We start from the raw sequence: 25296 nt of genomic DNA on the forward strand, positions 1-25296 counted from the left end.
AGCTGCATATGTATCAAAAGATGGCCTAGTTGGCCATCACTGGAAAGAGAGGCCCATTGGACTTGCAAACTTTATATGCCCCAGTACAGGGGAACACCAAGGCCAAAAAGTGGGAGTGGGGGGGTAGGGGAGTGTGGGGGAGGGTATGGGGGACTTTTGGGATAGCATTGGAAATGTAAATGAGGAAAATACCTAATAAAAAATTTAGTTAAAATTAAAGCCTAGGTATTCTAAAAAAATAAAATAAAAAATAACCCAGTCAATTGGCTTTCATAGATAGTAGGTACTGAAAAATGGAAAATGTTAGAAAACATGTAAATAGTGAATCAGTGACTGTCAAACTATTGTTCGGAGAGACAAAAAAAATAAAGCTTGAGGAATGTTTCCATCCCAGTGAAGCTAAGTGAAGTCAAGTGAGATGAGAAGACCATGCAGACATGAAGAACCAATGTGCGTTTGCTGAATGGTCTGCATGGGAAATCATGTAAAGCTAGATTCTGATTCTTATACCCTGCTACCCCAAAAAGAAGTTTGAGACCACAGAGGGACTCGGGGCACGCACAGGCTCCCCTGCCTCAGACACTCTGAATCAGCAACTAGAGTTTTCAGTGTTCTAGGGCATTCCTTGCCAACTGAGGAGCGAGCATATCTGTTCTAATTCATCTGAAGAAACAGCGCTCAGTGTTTATTGGTGCCTTTTTGATACGACATGCACTTGGAGTAGACGGCAACACATTCTGAGCTTTAATCCTCCCAGCGATGCCGTCACATGCCACCTTATAGAAGATGAAACACAGCACTCCACTGCACCAGGTCTGTCTACTGGGAATCTTAGCATCCTAGCTTGAGGAGACTCACAACAGCTGAGTCTTCTGCCCAGCCTTGCCTGTGTACACTTGGTGCTCACTCCACATACAGGACACTGAGGAACCTACCGAGGGCCTGTTTCCAAACAAAAGAGGAGAGCTACAGCTCAGTTGTCTAGTGCTTGCCTAGAGTACTGAAGTCCCTAGGTTCAAGCCTAAATACTGCAAAACAAGAACAAGAACAAAGCCTGTCTCTAAATAACTCTAAAGCCTGCTCTCTATGCCAAGATCTGCACCAAGTATGCATGGCTACAGCACTTTAGCATGAATCACCCTAAAGGAGCCTCCATGGTGACCTCCATAGTCAATGCTCCAACAACAAACAAACAAACAACAACAAAAAACAAATACCAGTTTCAGTTAGAATGTTCTTGCCAACACTGTAAGAATTACTAAGTTCCTGAGTGCTTGTGTAGACCAGCATTTACGTTCCATATGATGAAGCAAGAAATACAAAGCATTTCTACTGCAGGCATGGGCAAGACAGTTATCACAAAGGGACAGCCAGGAAACCATGAGCCATAAGTTCAGCTGGCGGCGCCCTTACTGAACCCAGTTTCTTTCTTGAAAGGAAAGCTAGCAGTCAGTTCTTCAGACTGAAGCCTTTGACAGACGTTCGGAAAATGCATGAGGCGACTCGGCCACTTTAAGAATAACAGCTAAGAGTATTTGGTGTGATGACAAAGAAATAGACTTTTCAAGTGAAAATCTGGATTTTTATAGAATGTGAGTGTGCCATCATGCGCTTGGCAGGCTCTCAGTGCTCAGCCTTTATTGGTGCCTTTTTGATACAACATGTGAATGGTAATTAAGACGCAGACTTCTTCTTCTGGTTATCACAGAAGAAGATGTATAAAAAAAAAAAATTGGAAGGTTGGCATCAACTCGGCTAACCATTCTTTTTAAATGACCAATACAAAACATTACCAACTCATGCATGAGTGAGAAAAACGTGACGTGTACTGTAAAGCGGGGAGGTTTGCAGAGATGGAATGGAGTGTTCATTGGTTCAGATTCCACATGGCATCTAACCTTTACACATAAACACACTCCAAGTGGGGTTCTGCAGTGTCAGGGGCTGAACAGCCACAGGATGCTGAAGCAGCCACCCAAACACCCTCTTTTCCAATACCATATCTGCCTTAGGTTGTATTTTTCTCCGTCTACCTCAGTGGACACATCATATCTCAACAGACTGGATCAGAGACGATACAAGAACCCAGCTGTCTTCTGTAAGGGGAGATGGGAGACTGTGCGTCAACTGCTACCATTTCTACTACTTTGGGGGCCTGCATATTATTTCTCAGAAATATATGTAATTTATGCTAACATGAAATGGGTTTGTTTGGTTTTTTTAACCAAGTTAACATTTTTATATCCTGCCAGCCTCAATTTTTAGTACTATTCAGTGGATACAACTCCTGTAAAGAAAAGTTTTTCTCAGTACCTTCTTTTTAGAGAATGTAAGATGGTTTATGCCTTGGAAAGAAAAGTCCTCCCAAAAGCTTTGGGTTGAGTGGTTGGTTCACAACTGGCAGTGCCCCTCTGGAAGGATCTGGAGGTTTAGGATACGAGACTTAGCTGGAGAATGTAGATCATGCAGTGTAGTCAAAGCCCACCCATGTCCAGAGCCCTCTCCCTCTGCAGAGGCCCCATCCAACCCTTCGTTGCTGTCTCTCCTCGTCTAAGAGTAAGACACGCTGCAGTAGCCGGTTGCACACTCCAGCTGCAGCCACACCTTCACACCCAGCCCACTTTCTGCACAGTCGGGCTTCTTGACAGCATGGCTCACACCTGTGTTGTCCACAGATGGTCTGGAGACGAGTCAAGAGTCAAGAACAGGTTTGGACTCCTTAACACTCTGCAGGCAGTGATTGTGAATTCCACACAATCTCCTGGGAGACACCACTGCTACCACACAACAAGGGGAGGAGGTTCCTGCTCTCAGCTCGCTTCCCTGGCTTCTGCTTCTACAACCAGTATCTTTTCCCATGCAGTATCTTTTCTGGGGAAAGAAGTACGAAAAGCAACAAAATACAGCACACCCCCTCTGATCTTGTATGTCTGTAAGGGCAGCAGCCAATCGAAGCACACCCCCACTGATCCGGTCTGTCTGTAAGGGCAGTGGCCAATCACAGCTGGTCACCCCCACTGATCTCTTATGTCTTCAAGGGTGGAAGCCAATCACATTTCCCGGAGTTCAAACTGAATGGGCAGCAAGTTCTGTCACTAAGAGGAGACGGCTGTATGTAAACAAATACCCAGATACCAAATACATGAAGCTTTTCCAGCAAAGGACAGAACCATTGTTTTATGCTTCCTGTTTTTCATAAAATCTGATCACCAAGGGTAAGCTAAATTCTTGAATCCCTGTAGGCTTCCAGCAGGAACCATGTCCGTAACCTTATAGAAAACTCTGGAATCTCCTAAAAACAACTTCAATGCCTCATTTTATTCCTGGTTGATCATGCATTTTGTTTTTAGTGTTTTATTTTGCCTTGCTGGTCTTGTTATATTTTTCACTGCAATGTAGACCAAATCCTGCTGGCACCTAGGCATACACAGAGCATATTCCTCAAAACAAAATAATGTAACCATCTCAAGTCAGCAGCATGTGCGAGGCTGAACGGGTTGAAGTGTGTGTGTGTGTCTGTCTGTCTGTCTGTCTGTCTGTGTGTAAGAGAGACACAGAGAGAGAGACTGGCTATGTTTATGTGTGAAGGAGAGATAGACAGAGAGAGGCTATCTCTGTGTGTGTGTGTGTGTGTGTGTGTGAGAGAGAGAGAGAGAGAGAGAGAGAGAGAGAGAGAGAGAGAGAGAGAGAGAGAGAAGGGGCTGTGTGCTGTGTGTGTTTCCGGGTATTTATATGTCTGTGTGTGCCTGTCTGTCTCTGTGTCTGTATGAGTCTCTTTATGTTTGTGTATGTGTCTATATTTGATTGTATGTTTGTATATATATCTGCATGTATGTCTGTGTGTCGCGATGTTTGTCTACAGGGGTCTTTCTGTGCTTGTTTGTATGATTCTGTGCCTGTGTATATATTTGTTTTGTCGACAGCAGACTGTGTATATTTGTTTGTCTGTGTATGTGTGCAGCAGAGAGGACCCTGGAGGGTCAAAAAGTCTTCAATGGGTATTTCTCACTGACTCCCTGTAAGCTTATAAACTACTCCAGAGTTCTCTGATGTTAGTGCATATATGTGTTGAACAAAGTTGAACAGAATTAAGTAGTTTAGACAATGTCCACAGATATTTTAGTTACCAGTGATTCAATCTGCAGAAGTGATGCTTGGATGTAGTAATAAAGTCATCTGGAAAAGACAAATTTACTGGATCCATCCAGTTAGCCAGAATGCAAATGCACGCCACAGGTAAAATATGCATACACACCATAGCCTACGCTTTCATGGGACACACTGAATCCCAAGTTGGTAATTACAGAGCCACAGGATGGAAAACAACTTGGATGAAGAACTGTGCCTCTGCAGTATGATGCAGTCATCAGTTATGTGTTCTAATCAAGGCAGTAATTGATTCTGAGGCCACTTAGGATGCATGGGTGTTCGGCAGAATACTGTCCACAATATTAAGAAGAGGAGGAGAAAACTGTTTCCTGGGAGTTGCTCTCAGAACTAAAGCTTTAACAGGAGGAGGTTTAATGGCTCATTTTATTTCTTTACAAAACTCAGGCTTGGAGCCAGCAAGATGTCTCAGTGGGTGAACCTACCTTCCCAGAGACTTTAGTTCAATCCCTGGGACCTACATGGGAGGAGAGAACCTACTCGCAAGTTGCCTCTGATCTCTAATGTGAGCCCTAGCATGCAAGATACATATGCACACACGATATGCAGATACAGATTTAATTTTAAAAAAATCAGGCTTGAGGAATAGGAAGGAACGATGGATAATGTTGTTTCCTTGGAAACCAAATGTGCTGTTACCACAGCAATGTTCCTCGTTTCACCCAGAGGGTGAAAATTTTATTCATTTGCTTAAAACTGGACAAGGACAATTTAGAACCCAAATAATCGTGGTCTCTGCGATTTCGCAAGGAACTCCAGTGGGGGTGCTGCATATCTACTCATAAATCTGCAAAGGAATGCAAGAAAGCCCCCCAGGAGGTCACAGGCAGCAGTGGACGACCATAATGAGTTATCCACACAATTTCCAGGGGAGGGATATAAACAAGTACCACCAGGTAGCTGCTGGCTCTCCCACTCTCTCCTGGTCCCTTCTCATGGCCCTGAGCACACAGCCCAGTCCTGGAGAAGAGAGCTTGCAGGAAGACTCTCCTCATTTCCTTCCCCACTTCCTGGTCCTCACATAGAAGAACAAGAATGACCCTCCACGTTCTCAGGACTACTTCAAGAGCTGAAGGAAGAGCAAAAGCCTCCTGTGCCACTTAGGAGCGATATGAGCAGGCTTCATAGAGATACTTCCCCTTCCCAATGGCCAGTGTGTGAGTCTTGATCCGTCTGCCTCTGTCCATCATGGCACATTCCATGAAACCAAAGAAGTCGGCTTGGAGTCTTTTTTAAAGTCACAGGCTGTGACATCAGGTAGAGACAGAATCCAGGTGTGTGGTGTGCTTGTCATGCTCACACTTAAGGATCAACAACCCTGGCCCTGGGGACATGGGTGTGAGAGGAAGAGCTGGCCCTGGTGGCACGTGTGAAGGACAGCTGGTGTGAGGACCAGCTCAGCTACCACCTAGACTCCTATCCCAGGCTATGAGCTGGCCCACACTAACATCTACTCCATCTGATGGAGATGCTGGAGTGTGTGAAGGGACCAGTCCTGCAGACCCAAAGCTGCAGGATCTCCATGACACAGGGCAACAACAGGACATCTAGGGGGAATCTTGTGAGGACCCAGTATTGATCCTGTAGCAGAAGCCAGAGGCCTCAAAACAGACCAATGACTCACTGCAATGAACATCTGTAAGTGAAGCTGTGTGGGCAAAGGGTATACAGTGGAGCATACTATGACACATTGCAGCTTCATGGTGAGATGTTTTTGTTGTTTGGTTTTTTTTTTATTTCTATTTTTTATATTGTTTTGTGGGGGGTTGCAAGGGCTGAGAGCAGATATGATATAAAGGAGCAGGGAAATGAGTGGGATAGGGGTGCATGATGTGAATTTCACAAAGAATCAATAAAAAGTGTTGTTTTTGTTTGTTTGTTTGTTTTTTTAATCAGGAACCAAGGAGCTGGAGAACAAGCTCTATTCATGATGTTCTTCTCACACAAGCATGGGGACCTGGGTTTGATCCCAACTCGCAGAGGAAATGCGAGGCATGGCGTGGCAGTGTGCATCTGTAGCTGTGGCACAGACATGCCAGAGGATGGTGGATCCTAGGAGCTCACTAACCAGCCAGCCAACATGCAGAACTGCCTAGCTCAGAGTTCAGTGAGAGACGCTGCCTCAAAACCTTAGGTAGGAGGGCTGCAGAGATGGCTCAGAGGTTAAGAGCACAGGCTGCTCTTAACAGAGGATCCTGGTTCCATTTACAGCATCTGTGTGGTGGCTCATGACTGCCTGAAATTCCAGTTCTCAATGATCAAGTACTCTTTCTGGCATATACATAGTACACACACACACACACAGAGAGAGAGAGAGAGAGAGAGAGAGAGAGAGAGAGAGAGACTTTAACAGATTGATTGAGGAATAAACCTGATATCAACTCAATTTCTGGCATCCACCCATGTACACACATATGTACACTCACATGAACACACACAAATACCTAAGAGCACAGCACTACTGAATGAATTCTGATCTTCACCTTCACACACGATTCTCTGCCCTGAGAACTGAATCAGGTAGGAATTCCCGGGAAAAGCTGAATGTGAGAGCATTTCTCCAGGAGAGTGCTGGCTGGATCTGGTGTGATCCATTCCTACATGTCCTGTGCCAACAATTCCTGGGATGCCACATTTGCTCTGTAAAGCACTGGTGGCAGTGACCAAAACGGTAGAGCATTCAGGGAGCTATGAACAAAACCAGTCAGGAAGGAAGCAGGAGGCAGGAGCAGGACTCAGAGTGCAGACACAAAGAAAGACCACAGGAAACACAGAAAGTGATTCCTTCTCCATCGCCTGTTTGTGCATTGGCTCTGAAAATATTCACTGGATAGCCAAGGTGACTGAGAAACTACAACAAGTGCTTCAGAACCAAACAAATATCACCCAGAGCTTGCAACCTGGAGGCATTCAGTTACAACCTAGTAGCATTCGATTGCAACATTGAAATGGGAGTGTATCTATTTAACTCACTAGTTTCTCTTCCCCTGTCCAGGGGGAGCTGGTGCTCAATTAGGAATTCTGAACTGAACTGAACTCAACAACAACAACAACAACAACAAAAAAGCCACCAGACAGAACACCACTTTTTAAACAGGAATCATTGTAGTTCTAGGATCTGTGTCTCAGCTCACACACCAACCAGCCCCACGGCCTTCACTCTCTGAACCTCAGTGTCCCAAGGACTGGAGACAGGATCTGAGTTCACACCTCCAATGTCAAACCCAGAGCAGACACTTGTGGACAGTAGGTGGGACCATCTGCTGGGGGCCCTCTCCTTCAGGTTCCTCATCAGAGAGGGCCTCATACACGGCCACCCTCGGAAAGACATGTTAACAGAAAGTTATAGTCTCAGGACCCAGACCACAGCTCACGACTAGAGATAAAGAACTTAACATGCCCAAGTGGTTAATAGAGAGAGTCACATCGATGGCTGTTTGCCTTTTCTAGCTATTACAAACAAAGCTGCTATGAACATAGTTGAGCATATGTCCTTATGGGATGGTGGAACTCAGTGGGCTCAGAGTCCAGTGGCACCAAACATAAACAACAGAGAGGTTGACACACAAACTGCCATTTCAACTGAATATGTAAGAGCTCACATAGCTATATATCGGTGTGCATGTGACAACAGCCCAAGATTTCAGTAACAGATACAACATACCCAGTAGCATACAGTCACAGCTTGTCTCTGCTCCGGAAGATGTCCTGCTTTGTCGTTCCCCCACCCCCACCCCCACCCCCACCCTCGCTCGAGCTCTCTCCCTCTCCCCCTCCCCCTTTCTCTCTGCATCTCTCTTTACCAGAATCCTTCAAGACTGGATAACTCCCTAATCCTGAAGCTAGGCTGGTAGCCAGCAAAACCTGGCCTTCCGCTTTGTTCTCTGTCCCCTACAGAGCTGAGTAACTGGCACACACAGCTACCCATGGTTTCTTACCATGGGTACTGGGAATCAGAACTCGGGTCTTTATACAGCAAGCATTTATGCCCAATGAGCTATCTCCCCACCCCAGAAACAATCTTCTAAAAATATTTTTGATCCATATTCCCACTGCTAGAAGTCTCAGCTAGAGTCACCCTCACTGCCACCCTAGAACCTCTCCCAACTGTCCCAGGTCCCTGGCATATCCTAGAAATGACACCCCCTCAAGCCCACCCCCCCCCCGGCCAACTTCTGTTCTCTCTCCCCTGATCTCCCTACACCTGATCTCTCCTTGCCCCACTCCCTCCCCTCTCCCCCCTCTCCCTTCTCCCCTCTCTCACCCACTTCCTCCCTCCATCCAACTCTGGTATCCATCTTATTTCCCCTTCTGGGAAGGGTTAGACTTTCCTTCTATTGGCTTTGAGTCTGTGGATTATAGCATGGTTATCCTGTACTTTATTGCTAATACCCACTTATAAGGGAGTACAGACTATGCATGATGTCTTAGTCAGGGTTTCTATTCCTGCACAAACATCATGACCAAGAAGCAAGTTGGGGAGGAAAGGGTTTATTCGGCTTACACTTCCATACTGCTGTTCATCACCAAGGAAGTCAGGACTGGAACTCAAGCAGGTCAGGAAGCAGGAGCTGATGCAGAGGCCACGGAGGGATGTTCTTTACTGGCTTGCTTCCCCTGACTTGCTCAGCCTGCTCTCTTATAGAACCAAGACTACCAGCCCAGAGATGGTCCCACCCACAAGGGGCCTTTCCCCCTTGATCACTTATTGAGAAAATGCCTTACAGTTCGATCTCATGGAGGCATTTCCTCAACTGAAGCTCCTTTTTCTGTAATAACTCCAGCTGTGTCGAGTTGACACAAAACTAGCCAGTACACATGATCTTTTGGATCTAGGTTACCTCACTCAGGATGATATTTTCTAGTTCCAGCCATTTTCCTGCAAATTTCATTATGTCCTTGTTTTGTTGTTGTTGTTGTTTTGTTTGTTTGTTTGGGGGTTTGGGGGGTTTGTTTGGTTTGGGTTTTGGTTTGTTTGCTTGTTTTTTTCGAGACAGGGTTTCTCTGTATAGCCCTGGCTGTCCTGGAACTCACTTTGTAGACCAGGCTGGCCTCGAACTCAGAAATCCGCCTGCCTGTGCCTGTGTACCACCATACCCGGCATGTCCTTGTTTTTAATAGCTGAGTAATATGTCATTGTTTAAATGAACCAGATTTTCTTTATCCATTCTTCAGTTGAAGGATATTTCGGTTATTTCCAGTTTGTGACTATTACGAATAAAGTTGCTATGAACATAGTTGAACAAACGTCCTTATGGAATATTGGAGCATCTTTTGCGTATATGCCCAGGAGTAGTACAGCTAGGTCTTGAGGTAGCACTATCCCCAATTTTCTGAGAAACCGCCAAATTGACTTCCAGAGTGGTTGGACGATTTTCACCCCCACCAGCAATGGCGGGGCACTCCCTTTGCTCCACATTCTCATCAGCATGTGATGTCCCTCGAGTTTTTGACCTTAGCTATTCTGAAGGTAGAATCTTAGAGTTGTTTTGATTTATATTTCCCTGATGACTAAGGATGTCGAACATTTCAGGCAGGACTCCTGGTGGACAGATAAGGACAGCAACCCATCCACAAAACCTTTGACCCAAAATGTGTCCTGCCTACAAGATGTGCAGGGAAAAGAGCAGAGACAGAGGGAAAGGCCAACCAATGACTGGCTCAACTCGAGACCCACCCCATGGGCAAGAACCAATTATTAGTGAAATATTAATGATACTCTGTTATGCTTGCAGATCGTAGCCTCGCATTACTGTCCTCGGAGAGGCTCCATCCAGCAGCTGATAGAAACAGATGCAGAGAACGCACAGCCAAACATTAGACAGACCTCACAGAGTCTTGTGGAAGAATTGTGAGAAGTATTAAAGGACCAAGAGATAACAGAGATTCCACAGGAAGATCAATAAAGTAAACTAACCTGGACCCTTGGGAGCCAAAGAGTGAGCATGGGCTGGAACCAGGCCCTTCCACATATGTAGCAGAACTACAGCTTGGACTTCATGAGGATCTCCCAGTAACTGATCCCTAAATCTGTTGCCTGTCTATAGATCCTTTTCTCTTAACAGGGCTGCCTTGTCTGGCCTCAGTAAGCAAGGATACAGGGACTTGATGTGCCAGGGAGGGTGGTACCGTGGGGGGAGGGGTCCCTTTCTTATAGGAGAAAAGGAGGGAGGGTCTGTGGAAGGGGATACTGTGAGGAGGATGGGGTGATATTGGGATATAAAGTTAGTTAATTAATTAATTAATTAAAATATTTTTGAGCCACAGCTGGCTGAACCCACAATGGCAGGATACACAGACATAAAGGACTAACAACGTAGCCAGTATTTGTCTCTACCTACAAATTAGTACAAATATCAACAACCTACAAGAGGATAACTCAGGCGTGAAGCCTTGGGATAGAGTATTTTCTTAAGCAAGTAATAATGTAATGATTTGTCAGTGAGCAAATAGACTGGAGAAATAAGCCAAAAATAAATAATGCAAAATCTTTACTAGAGCCGTGGTCTTAGTTAGGGTTTTACTGCTGTGAATGGGTACCATGACCAAAGCAACTCTTATAAGGATGGCACTCATTGGAGCTGGCTTACAGGGTCAGAGGTGCAGTCCATTATCGTCATGGCAGTGTCCAGGCAGATGTGGGGTTGCAGGAGCTAAGAGTTCTTCCACCTCTTGTTCCAAAGGCTGCCAGCAGAAGACTGGCTTCCAGGCAGCTAGGACAAAGATCTTAAAGCCCCCACGCACAGTGACACGCGTACTCCAACAGGACCACACCTACTCCAACAAGGACACACCTCCTAATAGTGCCACTCCGTGGGCCAAGCATATACAATCCGTCACACCAGTCTATAAGGAGTGGTGGCAAACCCATGTTCTCATTACCTCGGCATAAGCTACTACTATATATAACTGCGCCTTCATTATCTTTTTTGACAACACAAAGCCCACACTGTGCCTGGCATCGTGTGCACGTTTGACAACAGTCCTAACATCTACCTTTAGATATCAGCACCATAAATACAGATGCCATCTCTCAGACAACACCTCCACACACAGTAAGATAAGTGTCAAGTCAAGATCCCAATGACTGAAGTTGTTTTAGGTAATTCATAGGTTATAAAAACTAATGAGAAGTGGGAAAAAATATGAGGGTATTACAACACTCCCATTAAAATGAAAATCTATATTACACTTTATATTCTTCACGTAACCATTCCAGAAGAAAGCACCAAGCGATATACCAAATGCTCCATGGGGGGGGGGGGGGGGGGGGGACCTAACTTCATTAATGTTCAGAAATAGTTGTCTATGTACTCTTTAAGCCATAATCATCTCCAATATCATGATTATCAAAGTCCAGTTTTAATCAGTAATTCATTTGAATAACTAAAAAAAAAAACTGCAAAAGGTCATAGCTTACCACATACACAAAGGCATACTCACATGCACACACGCATACACAAACACACACACACACACACTTTGAAAACCACCATGATGAGCAGTCTTATGAACAGCACTGGAAGCTGTAGCACGAGTGAGAAATGAGCAGCATACAGCACCCAGGCAAGCACTTCTTTCATTTCACAGTAAAGGCTAATTTAAAATCGTACGTAAACGAGGTGTGCACACGGGAAGACTGTTGCTGGGAACATGCTTGCCTTGAAGAGCAAAACTGTCAGATTTTGATCCCCAGAACCTAAGTACAAAAGTCTGCACAGAGTATGGGAGCCTCGGCACCTGGAAGGCAGAGGGATGGATCCTGAGGCTTCCTGACAGGCCAGTGAGAGACTGTCTAAAAGAAATTAGCAGACAGCTCCCAAAGAATGGCGTCTGGTGTTGAGCTCTCTCTAGCCTCTACAAGCATGCATACACCAGCATACACATACTATTTGAAGGCACATTCCCCTACATGATAAACACATACACACACACACACACACACCCAACACACTGGCTGGTTGCTACTCTTTGATTCTGTCTTCAGAGGGGTCAGCCAGTGCATCTGAGTTCTGATTGGACAAATAGCAGTTGATAGACAGATGACATGGTCTGTCTTTTGAAACAGTGTGGGATGGTCTCTGAGGACCACTGGTTATGTGAATGGTAAACATGGCTCAGTAGTGAAAATTCCCTCACCCGTCTTCAAGTCTGGGACGCAGAAGAAAAAGACTAGTAGACTAAATCAGAAATTGGACTCTTGGAATTTTTGTTACCAGAATCTGCGGACGACATCGGTGACACTGGCCACCTCGGGACCCTCTCAGGCATGACAAAGAAGCATTCTCATTTGAATTTCTGGACATCCATGCCAATCACAGCTTTAGAATAATAACTGCAGGCCTGCCTCCAGCTGCGCTCTGAGTCACATTCATTTGTTTTTCCTTTTAAGACTTGTGCAGACTGGTACTCAATTCTAAATTCTAATCTTAGCTCTCAGTCTTGAAAGAGGAGACATTTAAAACATTCGAATTGAATTTACAGTATTAATGGCTGGCAATTATTAGCATTTCCAGATGCAAACTACCTGTGTGTGTTCTTCACGGTACTGAACAGTAACCATATTTTTATGGCTAATGTGAAAATTAGTTAGCTAATGTGGATGTTACCTTCCTAACGTGGCAAGAGCCGTGGAAGCGTATAAAATATTGCATATCGATTAAATATAAGACAAGGAATGTCTTAATAATCCCCGTGTGATTAAAAGACAAGAACAGACTCCATTCTCTGGCTCTACTACATTTCAGTGACGTAACAGGAATGAGACAGTTTACATCTGGAAGCCCTTACCACATCAATGATCAATCAGAAACCCTGACTCCACACACAGGTAGGTAGCCCACACTCTTCTACCAGTGAAACGGAAACAACCAAAGCTTTCTTTCCCAAACAGCTGCACAGGATTGGGGTCAGCTCCTGAATTCTACTTCTATTCCAGCCACAGGCCTGGATAAAGTCAGTCCTAAGTCAGTCAACACCAACAATAGTAACAATAACAATAGCTATTGTACCTGTATGTCAGGATTAGTTCAGGACTTGAGTGGGGAAAAGAGGTTGGTTCTAGTTGGCCAAACATCTTCACAAAATGGAGCTGCTCTGAATTTTTTTGGCTGAGGAAACTTGACCTCTACAAAGTAATTTGCTGAATGCTACAGAGAGTCACTGTTAAAGGAAAATTTAAAACCCCGGCTTTTCCATAACATGTTCACTGTACAAATACTGTCTGAACACCTACCATGTACACAGCTCAGTCCTGAACTCGACCGTGAACAGAAGAGAGGTCCTGTCTGCTCAGAGCTTGCCCTAAAGGAGCTGTTAGCGCTTTATAAATGGCAAACCAGAGAAACAAATGAAGACAAAGTCCAAAGAGAAAACGTACCCCTGCGAAGAAAGCAGAGCCGGAAGGAAGAGAGGCATACAAGTCACACTGATTGCATCTAAACTAGTCCAGCAATGCAAAATTGGTCATACTTGAAGAATAGTTCAGGAGCCGTGAATACACGCAGTTTTAAAAGGAGATGATGGACTAAAGAAACAGGGTCATTGCCAAAAAGCAGCAAGGGATGTGACCAAAGCAAAGGTAGCAGGGAAGAAATGTCAGCCAGAGCATAAGGCTCAAGGACAATTAGGTCAGACAATGCCCCAGATGCAGACCAAGGATGGTGGACGGCCACACAGTCTGAGCTCTTCCATACCAGTGTCCCTAGCACAGGACCCAGTTATGTTGGAAAACGGCCAGTGTGGGCAAAAACTAAAGAAAAGGCCTCGCTAAGGCTGTAATGCAGGCCACTAGGTCAACAACCGAGGCCTGAAAATGAAGGCCTTCCAAAGTATTTTCAAGGATCCGTGCTGTAAGGCAGAGTAGAGAGGGAGGATTTTCACCTCGGCAAATGGAGAGCTAAGCGCCTTTGCTAAGAGGTTTGCAGAAAGCCTGAGGCTTAACCAGAGAAGAAGAACCGAGCTGAGAAGGAACCAACACCCCTACTCAGACCCAAGACTCTCGGGAATGAGTGTCAAGGACTCTTAACATTGGGCAGGAACATTTGGGGCTCCTGAGCAGACACAACGCCATCTTCTTGCCTATGAAACACAGGCAACAGACTCCCCCTAAGATGCTTCCTGGGTCTAAGGAAGCCAAAGGCACCACCTCCAGAGCCCAAACCAATGCTTCCATTGTAAATGACTCCCTATTGGGAGCCCAGAGAGTCTTCCGGTTCTTCTCAGCTTATCCTCTGTACAGATATTTTAATTAATGTTTAATCTTCCCGTGTTTGTGCCTGGAGGCAAAGCCTGTGAGGGGGCAGAGTTCTCAGTCGCAGCCTCAGACAAGCCGCAAGTATAACATTAAACACCCACAACTCAAATGACCAGCCAGACCCTCGCCCTCCATCCCGACTGCCAGGCGCACAGGGCCACGCCATGCGCATGCTCTGCAGTTGCTCCCTCTCATCCTCCAACCATTACAATGGTAGGTGTCTATTTCTTTCCCCCGTTCCTGGGGAGGGGCTGGATTCTGAGAGAAAATGGCTCTGTCACTCAAGAGGGATGAAGCGAGAGGAGAAACGCTACGCTAGAAATGATTACCAAGGCCTGTGAGGGACGCCTCCGAGCGCCCATATGAACCCCCGCTCCCCGTACACACAGCTGAAAGAAAAGGCAAGAAGCCTCGGTGCGGCTCCTGGCATCTAGGGGAGCCGTCTGACAGCTTATTTATTAAACGCATTTTCATATTAATTCCCCTCTGCACCACAGATGACCTTCAGAAACATTTACTGAGCGTCAAGAACATGACGCACCATGGTGGAGGCAAGGCAGGGATGGGAGGAGAGCCCCCTGCAATCAGCTTTCTCCTGCATGACTGCATATGAAATCGGTTAAAATGAAATACTACATTAGGTAGCTGGTCCTTTAATGGAGAGCCTAAATTAGATAGCTAGATAAATTAGAACCCAATTAATGAAGGCCCAAATTACTTTTGCCTCCGTATATTTCCGAGAGGAAGGGTTCTCAGGAATGTAAAACAACACAGAAATATTGTTAGCACTTCCCCAAGCATGTCCTGAGTTTATCTTCACCAGTCCTAACATGAGCACTGGAGTCCAGAATAATGACCCTTAAACATCCACAATGTACAATTATACTTAATATCTATATTTACCAAGTCAAAGCTCAGACACAAAGGCTCTCTCAAGGAGGCTTTTCTTTTAGCCCTTTAAACAATAAACTTTTGGTAGAGTGCACACAACGTAAAGGTCACTACCTGAAGCGTCTGTAAGTGCGTGGCTCAGTGGTACTAAATACTTTCTCATTAGCGCCAACCATCACGCCACCTGCCTAGTCCCGGGCTATTTCAACTTGCACGGCTGAAGCTACATTCCCCATTAAACAGTGAGCTGTCATTTCCATCCATTCCTAGTCGCCGTCACCCGAGGGAGCCATCCAGTTCACATATTTGAGGTTTACTTCTTACAGAAAGTAAAATTAGGAATTCCCAGTTTTCATGATTCCCCCGCATCCCCATGGTTAAGCTCACTATCCTAGCTTATCTGTTGTTGTGATAAAACACTGACCAAAACCACTGGGAAAGAACTGGTTTGTTGGGCTTAAAGGGAAGCCAAGGCAGGAGCTAAAGCAAAAACCATGGAGGACAAACCGACGGTTCTTAAACAGCAAGGCCCACTTACTCAGGGGTGACCTGCCCTCACCAGTCAGGAGTCAAGGCAATGGCCCATAAATCTGCCCACAGGCCAATCCGACGGAGGCCAATCCGACGGAGGCCAATCCGACCGAGGTAATTTCTCCGCTGAGATTCTCACTTCCCAGGTATGCCTAGGTTTGCCTAAACTCACAAAACTAACCAGCCTACCTATTAATTTCATTTATCAGGCTTGAGAAAGATACATTGTTCTGTTCCATGAAGTCATGTGAGATCCTAGGACACCCACGGTCAGTGCTAATAGGTCAACACCTGTAGCCTGCTAAGAACTGGGAGCTGCAGATGAAAGATCTTGGCCAGGTTGCGCACAGTTTAGAGTATCAGTTAGGGCTCTAGCTGACTTCACAAGGGTATGGTAGACAAACACCCACAAAACCACACTTGAACGCCTTCAAAGCAGTCGAAAGAACAACTGCCCAGATGACAGCAAGAGAGCATGCCCAGGAGGGAACAGAGTGAAGCTCTGTCTGCACAAGCTAACAGGCACAGTGGTGAGACCCACTTGACGGTGTGGTGGGCAATCTCATCACCAGGCAGCAAGAGGGCGTGGAGACCCACAGGGGCATACCCAGCCCAGACGAGAGGAAGCTCTGCGTCAGTCTTTCTTGGTTCTGAGTCATTACTTCTAGGGAGGGAAGGCATTAAAAAAACCTTTCAAGCCACAACCACACATCTTAGGGAGATAGCTAATTAGAATTCACCCTTAACTGTGAGAGAATTAACAGACATTAAATAATCATTATTTATAATTGGAGAATCAAGTTACCCAAAAGGGGGGTAGGCAAGCTCAGATTGCTTTGCTTAATGTTTAATTTACGAAAATGGAAGGGTATGTGGTTCTCTAAAACAATCAATAACTTCAGTTCCTAAAGTCAGAAACCTTGAAAGTAGCTTTTCTTCCTAAAACACCTACGTTAAAACTGTTCCGTTATATGCTTTGTTCTAGAAAAGGGGACAAAAAAAATTTTTGATTATAAGTAGCAACACACAGGACAAAGCCTTGGATCGAGTGACTGAGGGAGGAAGGGGGAGAGGGAGGGGGAGAGGGAGGGGGAGAGGGAGGGGGAAGGGGGAGGGGGAAGGGGAAGCAGAAGGAAATGAGGTAGAAGCTTTGTCATTCTTAGGGCACAGCACTCATGAGGTCTTCTAAATCTTCTCATTTGTTTGTTTATCCTACTTTGTTTTTCTTCCTAGACTCTCCACTTTCTCTCCTAAGGAAGGGAAACCCTCAAACCCCTTCCATTCTCTCCTCTCCTGACAGGGTACCTCCCTGGCCAGGCTCGCAGCCGATAACTTGGTCTTTCTGGAAGCTGATGGGTCAAGACAAGACATCTATAGATTAAATAAGGCCTCATATTTTCTGTATTGCTCAAAAAGAAAGGAAGGGAAGAAGGAAGGGAGGAAGAAAATGATAAGAAAAAGAAAGAAAGAAAGGCTGCAACACTTAGGCCTCAAAATGTCAAAGAAATATAAAGAAAAACATTAAAATATATTATTATTCAATGCACGGCACTAGTTAAGATTCACCAGTGAGTGTGTGTGTGTGTGGGGGGGGGAATAGCACCTTCTCCCCAACGTATCCTGAAGCAGCAGACACCAGCTACCAGCTTTCTTGAAGGTCACACGTGTCCAACGTCTACAAACATATATCTGTCACCATGACAGTGACCCATTGACTTCAAAGAACTACACAGAGGAAAATGTGCAGGGTGTGCACAAAGATCAACAGGTAACATCATTTAAGCTTTGTAATAAAGGTGTCTGATTTCAGTTTTTAGAGTAACAGAGAATGAAATGACGGAATGTAATTGCCAGCCAGAGTAGACTGTTCAGTATAAGGATGCTTCCATGCAATAGAATACACAGATATATCAGTAAATGATTTATCACAGGGAAATAACTTATTGATATGTAGAAAGTCTCTGTGGTTTGTGCTAAGTTGGGAGGAACAGAGAACTCAAGCACACACATTAATACTGTGCCACTATATTACAGATTTATAAATGCATTTCACAAAAACACAAACAGTGCTTGCTGATGGTTTTTTTTCCCCTATGCTACAAATCTCATCTACTATTTTGTGTGTGTATGGGGAGTTTGTATACATGCACATGTGCGCATATAGGGCAGCACGCATGCACGTATGGGTACACACAGACACCAGAAGACGATCTCAACTGTAGTTTCTCAGAAGATTCTCACCTTGCTTTTTGAGACAAAGTCTCTCCCCTAGCTTGCAACATGAGTAAGACAGGCAGCGGGTGCCAGCAGGTGACTGCAGGTGGCAGCGGGTGCCAGCAGGTGGCTGCAAGTGACTGCAGGTGGCAGCGGGTGGCAGCAGGTGGCAGCAGGTGGCTGCAGGCACCAGGGGTCAGCACTGGGGATACACAGTGCATTAGCACACCAGGCTTCCGCTCAATGTGAGTTCCAAGGACTGAGCTCTGGTTCTCCGCCACTTTAAGAACTGACTCATTCCCCCCACTGAATCCCTAGTTAGGGATTTAACTTAACTAGAACATCCCGCCGCAACTATATACAAGTAGCTGTCTTAAGTTTAAAGTAGAATACTGAAAACATCAACAGCTCTATCACAAACATTCTAAGGCTGGGTTGGGAATGGAAGCAGCTACCTGCAAACGTGAATAATCTGGATTGCAGGTGCCTCTGTATGATGTATTAACCATCCCCCCACCACCACCACCACCCCTCCGACCCTGCCAAGCACACAAACAGGCTCACACATACACGTATGCACACACACATGCACACACACATGCACACACACCCCTCGACTGACAAATATTAAGAACAAACAAAAGAGCCACATGTGGTCCTAAGGTTTTCTATCCCAGCAGCAGGTGAGGCAGGAGGATTACAGAGATTAGATGGCAGCCCGAGCTACCTGGTGAGTTCCAAGCCAGCCTTGACTGCATCAGAGCCTATCTCAAAAACAAAAATCAAACACAGTAATAATGATACCGAGGGAACAAAGGACACGGGGTGCTTGGGAGTGAGTTCCCCCTGATGTCAGCTCCCCCCTTCATAATTGTCCAGAATATTCAGCTGTTGGCTGCGCTATAAGAAACAGTCTATATCCTGTTGCTTTAGAACACTTGAAATCATGTAAATTATTCCTGGAGAATGTTTAAAAATTCATGTTATTTACTCCTGAGAGGCCACAGCAACATCTTTCCAGACTGCACCAGACTGTTCTGCGAATGATGGGGGGGTGAAGGGGAATGATGGGGCGGGGGCAGGGGGGAAGGGGAGTTAATTTCTGAGATGCAACAACCCTGCTTTGTGCTCAGATCAATAAAAGGAAATGAGCTACTGTGGTTTGCCTGCCATCCCCTTCCCCCACCGTATTCACAGTCCTGAGTGGATCAAAACTCCATTTGTAAATTAAACTAGCTTGTCTGGTACGGGAACACAGCAAGCCCGTGAGCACTGCAAACCACATTCTCTGAACGGCACACATCTCCCTCCCAGGCCAGAGAAGAGAAAAATAAGCCAGCAATGAACAGGCCCTGTACACCCCCAAGCTTTATATACGTCTGTTTATATCTTTGTGTTTGTGTCCCTGTGTGGTATGTGTGTGTGTGTGTGTTTCTGTGTATGGTTGTATCTGTGCAGTGTGTATATCTATGTATGTGATATATATGTGAATGTATGTGTGTGGTGTGTGTGTATATGGTGCATGTGTCTGTGTATGTGCATATGTGTGTGGCATCTGTGTGCATGTGTATCTGTGTGATATATATCTGTGTGTATGTGCATGTATCTGCATGTGTGATCTGTATGTATATGTGTGCATGTGTATCTGTGTGTATATCCGTATGTGTATACCTGTGTGCATATGTGAAATCTGTGTGTATGTGTGTGTGTATCTATATGTGCATTGGTGTATGTATGTATCTCTGTTTGTCTGTGTGTGTGACCTATGTGTATATCTGTGGGAGAGAGAGAGATCTACGTGTCTGTGTGTGTCTTTGTGTATCTGTGTGTCTGTCTGTGCGTTTGGGGATGCCTACTGTGATTGGATACCCTATAACAATTACCTATAGTTTTTCCTATAGGTATAGGCCCTTATGAGAATTCCTCCATACATGCTGGAATGTCCACAGATGTTATCATTGTCCAGGCTTTGTATAAGCGACCATATTGTTGAGGCTTAATGAGTGCAGGTCTCTGTCAGCAAGCATCATCGCTCCATGGTTCCTGCCTTCAGGTTCCTTGACTTGAGTTCCTGCCCTGACGTCCCTCAATGGTGGACTATGATGTGCAAATGTAAAGCAAGTGAGCCCTGCTGTCTTGAGGTTGCTTTCCGTCCAAGTGTTGTATCATGGCGAAAGGGAAGAAACTAAGACTGACTGTATCATCTCCTAGCCCTGAGCTGGGTTTATTACCTCTGCCCTGGGATGGAGAAACAGCCAGAGACCCTGGAACGCTCACACAGCAGTAAGCAGCAAAGCCAGAGTGGCGCTCTCTAAGTCTGGACAACTACACAAACAAGCAGATTTCAGAAGACTGGACAGCACGTTCCCTGAGGAGTTGTCTCCTGCACTTTGAGAGCAGACTGACTTTAGCCAATTGATACTGACAGCTGCCAATTTCTAATAACTTCTTCAGGCCACCTCCAGTCTTTACTGACTAGATTTGTAATTTGTTTGCTTGTTTGTTTGGCCAAAGCCTGGCTCTATTTAACTGATACACTGATGGACATGCTAGGATTGAATAACACTGAGAAGAGGCAAGCCAACAGAAATGCACAGGGCAGCATTCGGCACTGTATGTCTAAGTGAAGGGACAACCCCAAGGTGGCTCTGCTGATGTTCTAAGAGCCAAAGTACAGATCAGCTCCTCGGAGGAGAGAAGCGTCACTCCAGATGTATCTGAGAGTGTCAGCCATCTGCAATGCCACTTGAGACTTCAACTCTCCAGCAAAAGATGGCTGGCTTCACTCTTGAGCAGAGAGGAGGGCCCAGGGAATTGTCATCATAAAGGGAGACCCATATCTGCCTCATGCTCTGTGACTTCAGGCAACTTGGAGAGTCTTGGGATCACAAAGGATCTTTAAGGTCTGTGTGTCCAGACACTTTACTGCACTGGGAACTTATGCTTAGAAAAACTCACTCTCACCCATTTTTAGGGCACTAGGACTGTGGAGAAGCCTAGAGAAGAATCCTTCTGGCCCGTGGGGTGAGGCAGAGAGAACCAGGAGCCTGAAGGACAGCTGCTATCAATAGTGGTAAGGAGAGAGAGAGGGGGAGACTTTCTCCCTGGAGTTTGGAAGGGAGTGTCATGCCCCTCCCTATGAAGCCCCTAGCTTGGCCTCAACAGTCACAGCTCACACAATGGCTGCTCTCCGGAACACTTTCAGGGAGAGAGTGCTCCTCCATTAGCTGGCACTGTGGTGGGATTCTAGCGATCCCCAGAAAGTTCTCTCTTCGGTGGGTAAAGCAGCAACCCCTCAAACCATCCAGGACAGGCCCTTCCCCCTGAGATTCGGAAGCTGACACGCTGGCTCACCTAACTATAGCCGAAGCTTTTCTCATAGGCTCCTTGGCCTCACACAATTCTAGCACACACCCAGGCCAGAGCTACCGTGCTGCCACAAGATTCCTTCTGAAACCTAATCCAGACATGTGTGCCCCACGTGAGAGCATCCACCAGGGTCTGCTAGGTCACCTTTGGCGTTTAGTCACCAAAACCTGAGACTGTCAATCATCCCCTGAACACGGTTCATTCCTCCATCCATCTGTGCCTCCAGACTTATTGCTCTCTACCCAAAATATTCCCACCTGTGGAACGCATCTTTTTGTACCACGTCCCACAATGCCTGCTCGAAAATGACTAGCAGCCATTCCAGAAGGCACTTCTCCTCCAGATCCTCTCAAAGGCACCATCCTAACAGCGACGGACTGTGCCTGGAAGGCCCATCTGTGCTGGCCCCATTCTCCAAGCTTCAGTTTGTGTCTCTGTAAAGCAGGGCCTGGTGTTGCGTCCTTCAGAGACCTGGAGTGAGGACTGAGCTAGTTAACCTGTGTTTAGCACTCAGCACAGGCTAGATGAACAGTAAGTGTTCTCTAAGTGTGAGGTCCCAGAGGGCCTGAGCTTGCACTATGCTTAATTGGTTTCACGCCTGGTTTCTCCGTCTCATGGCAGGGACACTCCTGAAAGCAGGCCCTCGGTGAGTCCTGGTAACCAGATCATTTCTATGCTAGCGCACTGTCTGATCTTCAGAAGGGAGTAAATAGGAGGTTTGTCCAATAGTTACAGAAGGCTGCCCATGAGTGAAGGCGGGGCAGACTGGTTCCAGGCACTGCCTGTAGCTCAGAGGGATTTCAGCCTCTACTGCCATCACTGAGGAGCCTGCACCAGTGTCTCACACTGCCCCATGCTCTGTCTTTTGGAAAGTGTCTGGGTTTTCCTACTCCTACATTCTACTGTCAGAAGTGAGTAGGGGAGCTGCCTCCCCCTCCATCTTCACAGACACTGCTCCAACGACGTACAACAGCCCGGCACATCATCAAAATCCTGGCACATCAAAGGGACAGCCAAGAGTTCCAGAATCAGCCCCCACAACAGCTTCATCTCTGGGCCACACCCTTGGACACTACGTTGCCAGTGGATGAAGCAGCTCTCACTGAAGTGGCTAACGGGGAAACCTGCTCCCTACCGGACTGGTGAAGGGGAGGCCGGCAGTGCCAGGCGCAGCACGAGCTGTGGTGAACGCTGTGCGCAGGTGGGCGAAGCTGTTTCCATAAGGGCACGTTCTCAATCTGGGTGCTGTTAAATGTGTGACCCAAAACAACTAGGCAAGCGTGCAACAGAGACAGGAGGTGTTTATTGCTCCGGGAACAGAAGGTTACAGATACACAAGGAAGATGACCAGGATGGCCTGTGGTGAGTGGGAGCCATCGGTAGGAACTCAGACTGCCCTTGGGACAAATGCAGGCAGCTTTGTGCAAACACATCCACCAACCGCCATGCCAGTGCATCTAGGTTGGTGCGCAGTTATACTTACTGCCTTATCTTGTCAGCTGGGAACAAGGAAGCATCCGGCACTGCCAGGTTCCAGCTCTGGCTTCCCAGTATTATCCTCCAGTGAAAGAGTCTGGGGCTCCCATGGTCAGGGAACACACAGCATAAACCTGAACTTTCCCATAGTACAGAAACTAAGAGAGTGTTCAGAAAACAAACAAACAAACAAACACCAAAGGGCTCTGGGGGCCAACAGCATGACCTCCCAGTGGCCAGAGCCAGAATGTATGAAATCAAGTAGCATTTGATTATAACCTAAAGTACAGAATGCACCTCTAAGAATCCACTATAATCGGAATAAATAATCAACTAGGGAAAGAGGCGAGGGAGGAAAAGACAAGGTTTTCCACGCAGTAAAATGCCGACATGAGGAAAGGGGCAGCTCTTCCTTCCCAGGGGGAACAGCACAAAAAAAGGTATCACGTGGGAGACAGGAACTTTGCAGGGGGTGGGGAGACACACATGTCCTCGGACAGGTGACAAAGGTGATCCCAGAAATGAAAAATCACACCGATAGCGGAGACCCTGATAGGATGGGATCAGAGGTCAATCCTGCTCTACAGTCTTCCTCTCAAACATCCATTTCCCCGTCTACTCACGAGAAAGGTCTCAGACAAACTCCAACGGAAAAACAGTCTCCCAAATGCCTGACCAGCCCTCCACAGAACAGCAGCAGGTGATCCAAAAGCCGTGAAGTCAAATAGGTGGTGTCTTAGTTAGGGTTTTACTGCTGTGAACAGGCACCATGACCAAGGCAACTCTTCTAACACCAACATTTATTTGGGGCTGGCTTATAGGTTCAGAGGTTCAGTCCATTATCCTCAAAGCAAGAGCATGGCAGCATCCAGGCAGGCATGGTGCAGGAGGAGCTGAGAGTTCTACATCTTCACCTGAAGGCTGCTAGTGGAAGACTGACTTCCAGGTAGGTCTTAAGCCCACAACGACAGTGACACACCTACTCCAACAAGACCACACCTAATAGTGCCACTCCCTGGGCCAAGCATAGACAAACCATCACAGGTGTTTTTACTAAACTGTCGCTCTTCAGTCAGGTAATCTTAAACCCTCACTACATGGAAACTCCTGTCAGGTGACTCACACTAACCCCTTCCCTCAATCTCCCAGCCAGAGAACAAAGAAAGTACTGCTCTCCTTCCGGTCACTCTTGTCATACCTCATGGGAGTATTCTCCATGGATTCTAAGCCAGGAGTGTGTGCAGTGGAAGGAGCGGGCTGGATGGACAGCTTGCCCAAGGAGAGCCCCAGGAATACACTCTTCTCTCATTGGGGAAGCTTAAACAAAAAACGTGCATGACTTACAACACTTTTAGGCATCGCTATGCTCAGCCCGAGTGTGCTGGAGAGTGTCCTTATGTTCCTGGAATTCCTTCACAGCAAGAGCTGGGGTGCAGAGATGGTTCTTAAAATGCATCCCACTTTGGGGACTTGGGCTAAAACAAAATCCCTGTTTGTACCAAACATATGACTTTAAGAGTGACGAGAGTGCCCTCCTGTGGTCAGGACTGAGAACTGCAAGCAACCCTGTGACTATTAAGGCTATTAAGTTGGAGTCTTCTCCTCTTCACATTCTTGGTGGCCCGACAGAGAAAACCATCCATGTAAGTACAGAAAATTCCAGCGGGAAATGAACAAATCCATCCTCCGCCGGACAGGTCCGGGTTCTGTTTCCCTTCTTATGAGCAGTCACCTTGGACAGAAGACCACAAGCTGCTGCCCCAGTGACATTGGTCCCAGACCCCAAAGACTCTTGACACCAGGTCAAAAGTCTTTACGGAACACACCAAAATGGCAAAGAGTTGCTCATTTCTGAGGGACACCCCGTCTTTGGGGGACAAAGAGATTAGATAGATAGACAGACAGACAGATAGGTGGTGGGTGGTGGTGGGTGACATTTCCTGAAAGTCAGCCTCCCACACAACAGAACAGGAAAACAGAACAAAGATGCCAGACATGGAACACGACTCACCATGCCCTGTCTAGGTCACTACAAGACAAGTAAGTGATGAGACAGAAGCCGTATCAGCATTAAAACCAGGGTGCTCTGTGATGAGAGGGTAAGACAAGAGGAGCCCCACCCCAAGTTTTATTAAAATGAATGTGGAGTGCACCTGGCTGGATCCCCTCCCCGTGCAGGCTCTTGGGATGCTGTGATTCTAATTCACAGACGCTCTCTGGCAAGCCCGTGTGTTTTCAAGCCCTAGAGAGGTAGAAATGTGGAAGATGCAACTTAGTTTCAGCTAGTCCTGTGACAGCCAAAGGGCCAGCAGAGAAGACATCTCCAAAGACAGTTGAAGAAATGCAAATTAAAGAAAGGATGTTGGGTGTGTTATGTGCCAGTGAGGTGGCTT

General features: G+C 46.3%; 1 protein-coding gene and 1 long non-coding RNA gene across 6 annotated transcripts in view; one reads left to right on the forward strand and one right to left on the reverse strand.

Annotated features, from left to right (window-relative positions):
• The window catches only part of St6galnac3 (ST6 N-acetylgalactosaminide alpha-2,6-sialyltransferase 3), a 513109-nt gene that overhangs the window by 422447 nt on the left and 65366 nt on the right, over positions 1–25296 (reverse strand). Inside the window, exon 1 of one of the 5 annotated variants that reach the window (XM_029475442.1) lies at positions 13403–13468. The exons of 2 other annotated variants lie outside the window; for them this stretch is intronic. In XM_029475442.1, coding sequence (XP_029331302.1) covers positions 13403–13405 — 3 coding nt within the window. In that variant the 5' untranslated portion in view covers positions 13406–13468. Of the gene's footprint in view, positions 1–13402; positions 13469–25296 lie in introns of those variants that run through there. 2 more of the 5 variants (XM_029475443.1, XM_029475444.1) reach the window with 2 other exon arrangements.
• LOC115030628 lies at positions 14281–17306 on the forward strand. Its single transcript, XR_003836228.1, has 3 exons — positions 14281–14635; positions 15914–15990; positions 17078–17306. It is a non-coding gene; the product is annotated as an uncharacterized LOC115030628 (long non-coding RNA).

Source organism: Mus caroli, chromosome 3, assembly GCF_900094665.2.
Source record: "Mus caroli chromosome 3, CAROLI_EIJ_v1.1, whole genome shotgun sequence".
NCBI lineage: Eukaryota > Metazoa > Chordata > Mammalia > Rodentia > Muridae > Mus > Mus caroli.